At 42.4% G+C, this 8574-nt stretch overlaps 1 protein-coding gene across 1 annotated transcript in view; it reads left to right on the top strand.

Moving 5' to 3' along the window:
• COQ3 (coenzyme Q3, methyltransferase) overlaps nucleotides 1-3939 on the top strand; it is a 28858-nt gene extending 24919 nt beyond the window's left edge. Inside the window, exons 6-7 of the mRNA XM_006095838.3 lie at nucleotides 1477-1636; nucleotides 3597-3939. Coding sequence (XP_006095900.1) covers nucleotides 1477-1636; nucleotides 3597-3760 — 324 coding nt within the window. The 3' untranslated portion in view covers nucleotides 3761-3939. The remainder of the gene's footprint in view (nucleotides 1-1476; nucleotides 1637-3596) is intronic.
• Nucleotides 3940-8574: the final 4635 nt, after the last annotated feature.

The raw sequence follows: 8574 nt of genomic DNA, 5'->3' as shown, positions 1-8574 counted from the left end.
GGACCAGGCATGCAGGGAGGCCAGTTGGGGGGGCCCAGGCCTTGCAGGGGAGGGCAGTTAGGGGTGACCGGGCCGGCAGAAAGGCAGTTAGGCGTTGATCAGGCTGGCATGGGAGTGGTTAGGGGCCGATTAGGCGGGCAGGCAGAAGCGGTTAGGGGCAATCAGGCAGACACGCAGGCAAGCGGTTGGGAGCCAGCAGTCCCAGATTGGAGAGGGTGCATGCTGGGCTGAGGGACACCCCACCCCCCCATGCATGATTTTTGTGCACCAGGCCTCTAGTGTATCCTATATAATGAAAGAGTAATATGCAAATTGACCCTAACAGCAGAATGACTGGGAATGACTGGTCACTATGAATGACACACACTGACCACCAGGGGGCAGATGCTCAATGCAGGAGCTGCCCCCTCGTGGTCAGTGTGCTCCCACAGGGGGAGCTCTGCTCAGCCACAAGCCAGGCTGACGGCTGCCAGCACAGCGGTGGTGGTGGGAGCCTCTCCCGCCTCCTCAGCAGCGCTAAGAATGTCCGACTGCAGCTTAGGCCTGCTCCCCACTGTCAAGTGGACATCCCCCGAGGGCTCCTGGGCTGCCAGAGGGATGTCTGACTGCCAGCTTAGGCCCGATCCCCCGGGGAGCGGACCTAAGCCAGCAGGTGGACATCCCCCGAGGGGTCCCAGACTGCGAGAAGGCACAGGCCTGGCTGAGGGACCCCCACAAGTGCACAAATTTTTGTGCACTGGGCCTCTAGTATAATATAAACATAAATCATAGTAATGTATGATTTTAAGAGTTATAAACACTGTTGCATAAACTCAGTGAGTATATTGGCAGTGGACTGCCTTTATTAATGAATTTCCCAAGGGAAAAAAATAATATTTTAGTAAATTATATTCTATTCATGCTTGTGTATCTTAACTGCACTTAAATTACTTGGAAGGGCCCTGGCTGGCTTGGTTCAGTGGTTAGAGCAGGGGTGGGCAAACTTTTTGACTCGAGGGCCACAATGGGTTCTTAAACTGGACCGGAGGGCCGGAACAAAAGCATGGATGGAGTGTTTGTGTGAACTAATATAAATTCAAAGTAAACATCATAAAAGGGTACGGTCTTTTTTTTTTTTTAGTTTTATTCATTTCAAATGGGCCGGATCTGGCCTGTGGGCCGTAGTTTGCCCACGGCTGGGTTAGAGTATTGGCCTGCTTACTGAACCAGTCAAGGGCACATACTTGGGTTGCAGGTTTGATCCCCATGTGGAGGAGGCAACCAATCGATATGTCTCTCTCACATCGATGTTTCTCTCTCTCTCCCTCCCTCCCTTCCACTCTCTCTGAATAGCAAAGGAAAAAATAATCTCGGGTGAGGATTAACAACAACAGCAGAAAATTACTATTTGGAAGAAAGGAAGAGGGTGGGAGAAGGGAAGCCTTTACCTAACTGATGTTCCTGACATTTAAAATTTTATTTCTCTCTATTTTTTAGCCTGGTGGTTCTTTATTTATTACTACAATCAACAAAACACAGCTATCCTATGCCTTGGGAATTGTTTTTTCAGAGCAAATTGCAGGTATTGTACCAAAAGGCACTCATACGTGGGAGAAGTTTGTTTCACCTGAAAAGCTAGAGAGCATTCTGGAATCAAGTAAGTATTAAGAATTTTTCCAATTAAGAATTTTCAAGGCCTACCTGAATGTTTAATGTACCTGTAATTAATAATCACACAACCTAGCACTTAAATAGGCCACAGTTCTTTGGATGTTGGTTTCATCTCCTCAACTAGATCATAAACTCCTCGAAGTTAGGATTATTAGATACCATTCTCTCTCACCTGTGGCACCTAACCCAGGGCCAAGCAAATCATAGGTGATCAGTGAATACCTTTTGGCTGTTTAGTCCTCACTGATTTAAGGATGAGGTATAAATGTCTGTTACTTACACATCCTCAGTTTGTCCTGTTGAGGCCCTCCTTGTATTAGCTTATACATATTATTTTTCCTGATTCCCCCATACTCAGATATATATATGTATGTATATATATATATATTTTAATTTTTAAAAATATTTTTATTGATTTCAGAGAGGAAGGGAGAGGGAGAGAGAGATAAAAACATCAATGATGAGAGAGAATCATCGATTGGCTGCCTCCTGCATGCCCCCTACATGGGGATCGAGCCCACAACCCGGGCATGTGCCCTGACCAGGAATCGAACCAGTGACCTGATTCAGAGGTCATTGCTCTACCACTGACCCACACTGGCTAGGCACTCAGATATATTTTGAACTTCCTTGCCAAGTTTTATGTATTTTATGCTTCTTATAGCATGCCTTATGTTATAGTTATTTCGGGTGTTTTTCAGCCCCTTTCTGGCCATAAGGTCCTTGAAGTCAAACTATGTCTCTTTTTTGTACTCCCTGCAATGCCTAGCTCTGCTTTACTCATCGTGAACATTGGACTTACGTGTTAGATTCCTGTCAAGTAATAATATTTATCAGTTCATTTATTTGGCAGTTGATATTCCTGTTAAGTACCTAGACCAGCCGTGGGCAAACTACGGCCAGCGGGGCGGATACGGCCCGTTTGAAATGAATAAACTTAAAAAAAAAAAAGACCATCCCCTCTTATGTAAGGATGTTTATTTTGAATTTATACTAGTTCACCACAAACCCCCCCATCCTTGCTTTTGTTCTGCCCCCCCCGGCCCAGTTAAAAAAACCCTTTGGGGCCCCTCGAGCCAAAAAGTTGCCCCCCCCCTGACCTAAACCCATGTATATCTCATGTTTTTTGTTCAAAAACAATATATCAAAAAATTTGTTTTTATTTAAAAAATTATCAGCCCAATGCAATGAGGAAAGTTTTAAAAGTTTTCTGCAAGTAACCTTGGTGGAAAACAGTAGAAAAAAATTTTTTAAAAGATGCTTTTATAGGAACAGCCACTTTGTTGGAAGGAACAGGGGGGCCTTGACTTACGAGTGTCCCGACTAACGAGTTTTTCGAGTTACGAGCCGTCTCTCGGCCGATTTTTTGCTTTGAGTTGCGAGCTAAAATTCGGGTTACGAGCCAGCTTCAGATACCCCACCGCTAGTTGGCACGGCGAACGTCACAGTGAACGCCACAACATCAGCCCAGCATCACGTGTCTCACTCGTTCACAATTGATTTTACATACGAGTAATTTGAGTTACGAGCTCCGTCATGGAACGAATTAAACTCGTAAGTCAAGGCCCCACTGTATGTATTTTCTAAAAACAGCTAATGTTTATTGAGTACTTACCAAATTCCAAGAGCTGTGCTACTTTATACACATATCTCATCTAATTCTGACAACTCTATGATATCTGTTCTGTCCATGGGAGAAAACTGACATTGCAAAAGGTGAAATGAATTACCCAGGGTCATCTATTAAGTGCCAGAGCTGGGGTCTGAAGCCAGGCAGTCAGCTTTGGAGTTTATGTTCTGTGCTGCAGTAAAGAGTGATCGGCACATGGTGACAAAGTGTTTTTGCCCGTTGAGTTAGACGTCCTTTTTTAGCATGGAGAGTTGTATGAGATTCGGCTCTTGAAAGGTAAATACTTATTAAATCTACTCTTTGTGATGTTTTTCAGATGGTCTGTCAGTTCAAACTGTGGCAGGAATGATCTACAACCCCTTCTCAGGCTGTTGGCATTGGAGTGGAAATACCAGCCTTAACTACGCCGCTCATGCTGTGAAGCAGGAGCACACAGTGCCTGCTGAGCTTGTTTTAAAGGGGGATACAGAAGAGCTCTGAGCTGATGCCGCCACCAACCCAGCTGTGCACGACGAGCTGAAGAAGTGAAGGTTTCCAAGGACTGTAAGAACATGGCTGAAAGCCTGATGTTTACAAAAACAACAGATATATCATTTAATTTTTGAGAGAGGGTTATGCAGAAAAGAAAATCAATAAAAAGGGCTAAAACCTTGGAAAAAGTTTTTGTTGTTTCATCTAACACCTATTTTCAAGGAATTATCCTATGGATAAAAAAGTTTTGTCCTGGTATTGTGTGATTTAGGAGTTTAGGTTCCTCAGCCTTTCTTAAATAAATAGGGTAGGCATATTTGTTAAATAAATAGGGTAGGCATAAATAGGAAATCACTCCATCTTACAGATTATATATACTAGTGTATGTTTTCCAGCATGTGTGTGCATACACATGTGCTATGGTATTTTAATTTAAAGGAATCGGTATTATCTGTGATGTTTGGGGTTTTTTTTGTTTGTTTGCTTTTGGTTTTAATTGAAGGCAGTTATGCTTCTGACTGATGAAAACCAAATATAGTTTGGTACCACTTATATTTAAGAAGATAACATATTTTTCCCTTTAAATTTTAGTTTGTTGGCAAGCAAACTGACTAAGTATATGCTTAAGGATTTGGATTTAAACATTAAAATCCAGAAGTTCAGGTTATACTGGACATACTTTCATATATTGTTTCATAAATGTTTTATGGTGCTTTTTTTTTAATAGAAAGGATTTTTTAACTCAATTAAAAAATTCAGTTATGGAAATTTCCTTTTTCAATTAATTTTTATAATTAAAGGGACGGACTTAAAATATATTTTTTTGCCTCTTGACATATGTGAGCCTCTGGCTTTTTCTGAAGTCCATTGCTGGGTAAGCACTTTCATAGAGGGTGTTGGCCGAATGTGACAAACATGGATTGAATGCATGGGACCCACGTGGAAGGGCAGCTTTTACTGTCGAGCCTTTTTTCACTTTTAAGCTCATCTGTTTCCCATGTTCCTTTGTCAGTGTTTGTTGGATAGGGCTTCTTGGGCAAACACTTCAACCATCTTAGCTCATTTTCTTGTTCTCAGTGGCATTTCAAGGGAGGAAACTAAACTTTAAAGAATTAAGAGAGAAATTTTAACTTTAGTTGCTAATGTCTAATTAGGACACTAAAAATTAGGAGCTCCCATTGGCCTGCTTTTAAAAGTTTGATTCTGAGCCTGAATTCTTGTAGTTTTATTATGAAGAAAAAAAAAAAGCTTCCTGTTTCTGGCAGTTGGGGGAAAAATGTTGATATTAAAGATTAATCTAAGAAACGTAATGGATTGATTAAACTCAAAGTGCATTTATTTTAGAAAGAAAGCTCGAACTTGCAGCTATTAAAAGTGTGTATTAAATCCTGAAAGTTCAGGATGACCCAGTAATAGCTACTTCTGTGTTTCACTTGACTTCCAAAGGAATGAGCATATGAAAATTTTGTGCCTCTGTTTATAATCTAATTTCATCTTTCAGGCCAATTTTAGCCAAATTCCAGGGGAAATAGGCTCAAAAAGACACTACACATTTTTGAAAATGCATATTTGTAGAGTAAGAATTGCCCAGCTGGAAAACTGTAATTTTGAGAACCACCTGCTTTTGAAAAGTAGTAATATAACAATTAGGGCAATGGTGGGGAGTTTAATCTGCAAACTTTTTCTCAGGAATTCTGGGTTCATGAGAATCCCTTGCAAGAAATAATGATGGAAACTTTGTGACAGTCCAGCAAAAAAAGACTGCACACCTGTCTTAGAATGGAAAAGAACAAGGCTGAAGAGAGCAAGAAGGGGAACTTACCCAGGATCTTGGTTTGGATTGAGAGGAACAGCTGTAGGAAGCTGGGCAATGACCTGGACCACCTGGTGCTTGTGAAGGGAGTCAGATTGGTCAGTGCAGTTATAATGCTAAAAACTGCTACCCCACTTGAGGTTGGCTCAAAGGACTATGAGTGCTAGGACAGCAAAGCTCTCAGCACTTAGAAGTAGCAATGAATGATGGAAGGAAAGATCCCATGGCAAGGCAGGTGGTGACAAGAGAGAGAAGTCAAGTGGTGTAGCTGTTTCCATAACTTCCATAAGGAACAATAGGGCCCCTCACTCAGCACATAAAAGCAAACCTCCCATAGAACCTGGAGGAGCCTTCTGGAAGCAGGATTCTAGAAACTAGCCTGTTTAGGAGGCTAGAATATAAAGCAATTGGAGTTGTTACTGAAGCTCTGATTTTTCCCGAAGTTGCTATATTCTGAGAAAAATATGTTATGCAGGCATGTAAAATATTGCTGGATTTGTGTGTTCTATATTTTTTCTGAAGACAAAACATCACCCCCCCAAAATTATCTTAATTCTTTTATTTTATATCTAGAAGTTTGCATGAGGTGCTAGAAATGTTGTCACATTCTTTATTCCCTAAATCATGCCCGAGTGTTCTCATGAAAATGTCAATATCTTTGCAACTGTGATCTTAGGACACTTCCACATTTTGTTGATCATGTTTGAATTTGCAAAATGGGTGCCATTTGGATAGTAAGGTTGAACATTTTGTTTTACTTGATTATGATTTGTTAACATTTTGTGGATAAGCTTGAGACTCCACAAAGAATCATTCTTTGTAATTGTACTGCTTTAGATAATTTGTTAGAGATGTTCCTATTGTTGCGCTGGCCAGTGTGACTCAGTTATTTGGAGTGTCATCCCATGCACCAAAGGGTAATGGGTTCAATTCCCATCAGGGCACATGCCCAGGTTGGGAGTTTGATCCACAGTCAGGGCACGTGCAGGAGGCAACCGATCGATGTCTCTCTCACATCAATGTTTCTCTCTCTCCTTCTCCCTTCCTCTCTCTTTAAAATCAATTTTTAAAAAGGTAAATTTAAGCCCTGGCCGGTTTGGCTCAGTGGATAGAGCGTCGGCCTGTGGACTGAAGGATCCCAGGTTCGATTCCGGTCAAGGGCATGTACCTTGGTTGTGGGCACATCCCCAGTAGGGGGTGTGCAGGAGGCAGCTGATCGATGTTTCCCATCGATGTTTCTAGCTCTCTATCCCTCTCCCTTCCTCTATGTAAAAAATCAATAAAAAATATATTTTAAAAAAAAGTAAATTTAAAACATCCTTAAAAAAGAGGTTTTTCTATTGTTATGGTTGATGCTACAGTGGAAAATTGGAAAGCTTATAGAATGAAGTGTGCCCTCTTTCTCCTCCCCAACAAGCTTCACGAAGTCTGGAGCCTGGGCTCTTTGCCTCAGTCCTCTTAGAGTGTCATTGCCCTTCTATGTTTAAAACAACTACATGCTACTTATTGCAACTTAATGCTTTAAACATCCTGAATAAAATTATACTCTTACTTTCTGTTATAGTTTATAATATTGTATTAATGATAAATTGAAGAGAAGTATTGAGTTAAAATACTACATCTAAAATATCTCAGGCAAGCAAAACAGTAAAAAATGTTGGCAGTATTTGAAATGTCTTTTTGTCGTGTGCTAGGGACACTCACCAGGACTTCTGAGCCACCCTGATCTGGAGTACAAACAGCATTGAGAGCATTAAGTAGAGATATACTGATACTGCTCAGTAACCAGGGTCAAGCCATGCTCACTGGAAGTTTTTAAAACTGGGACTGGTGAGGTGTCTGCAATTCCATAAAATATCTGCATCATTATAGGCTTACAGAAGTAGGTCTGAAAATCTAAGAATCCTAAGAAAATGTCGATGTAGAAATAATGATGGAAACAAGACTAAATAAAGAGTAATACAGTCACACAATTGCTTTTAACTTACAATGTGACTTTATTAGAAGGGAGATTCTTATTTGACTATATATTTTTATTAAATCTATTTGGGTGACATTGGTTAATTCTTATATGACTACTAGAGGCCCAGTGCACGAAATTCGTATGCAGGTATGGTCCCTAGGCCTGGCCTGTGATCAGGGCCAACTTCCACGGCTGCCTGCAGCTGGCCCCGCCCCCCGCCGCCACCCATCCCCAGTTCCCCATTCGCCATCAGGTAATCGGAGCCTGACGACTGGGGGAAGGGACCAAGAGGTCAGCCATTCCCCCCCCCCCCCCCCCGCGGGTTTCCCTCTGTGTGTGGGGCAACCAGCGGGGCGAGGGCCTTGGCCTGGCACCGCCCGTGTCCCCCACCACCCACCCGAGTTCCCCATTCACCATTGGGTGATTGGAGCCTGCCAGCCAGGAAAAGGGATCAAGAGGTGGTCAGTGCACCTCATAGTGACTGGTTGAGCAGTCATTCTGGTTGTTCCGCTGTTAGATTCAATTTGCATATTACCCTTTTATTATTTAGGCTAGAGGTCTGGTGCACAGGTGGGGGCCAGCCAGCCTGCCCTGATGGGGGCACCAGATCAGGATGGGGGTCCCCCTGGGAGGTGGGGACGGCTGGGGTGAGGGGCCCCGGGTGGTTTGCAGGCCGGCCACACCCCTGATCAGGGTGGGGGTCCCTGCTGGGAGGCAGGGCTGGCCTGGGCGAGGGTCTGCAGTTGTTCTGGTCTCTGGTCATTCTGGTTTTTCCACTGTTTTGGTCGCTGGGCTTTTATTATATAGGATTATTAATAAGATGCAAATTACATGCAAGCCTTCTCTGTGTCAAAAAAAACCACATAAGACAAAACAAAAAACATCCTGATGGTTTGCATGAAATTCAAGCAAAGGAATTTATTGTGAGATCAAGAAACTTCTTGTATTCCAGCAAGAAAAGGATGCAATGATAATAATAAATGATCTACTGTCTAGAAACTAAAAGGCACCAGTTGGACCCAAAGAAAAGGATATGTTCTGAAGATG

The sequence above is a fragment of the Myotis lucifugus genome, unplaced genomic scaffold, assembly GCF_000147115.1.
Source record: "Myotis lucifugus unplaced genomic scaffold, Myoluc2.0 scaffold_161, whole genome shotgun sequence".
NCBI lineage: Eukaryota > Metazoa > Chordata > Mammalia > Chiroptera > Vespertilionidae > Myotis > Myotis lucifugus.
The sequence above is the reverse complement of the archived record's forward strand: the minus strand, read 5'-3'. Positions and strand labels throughout refer to the sequence as shown.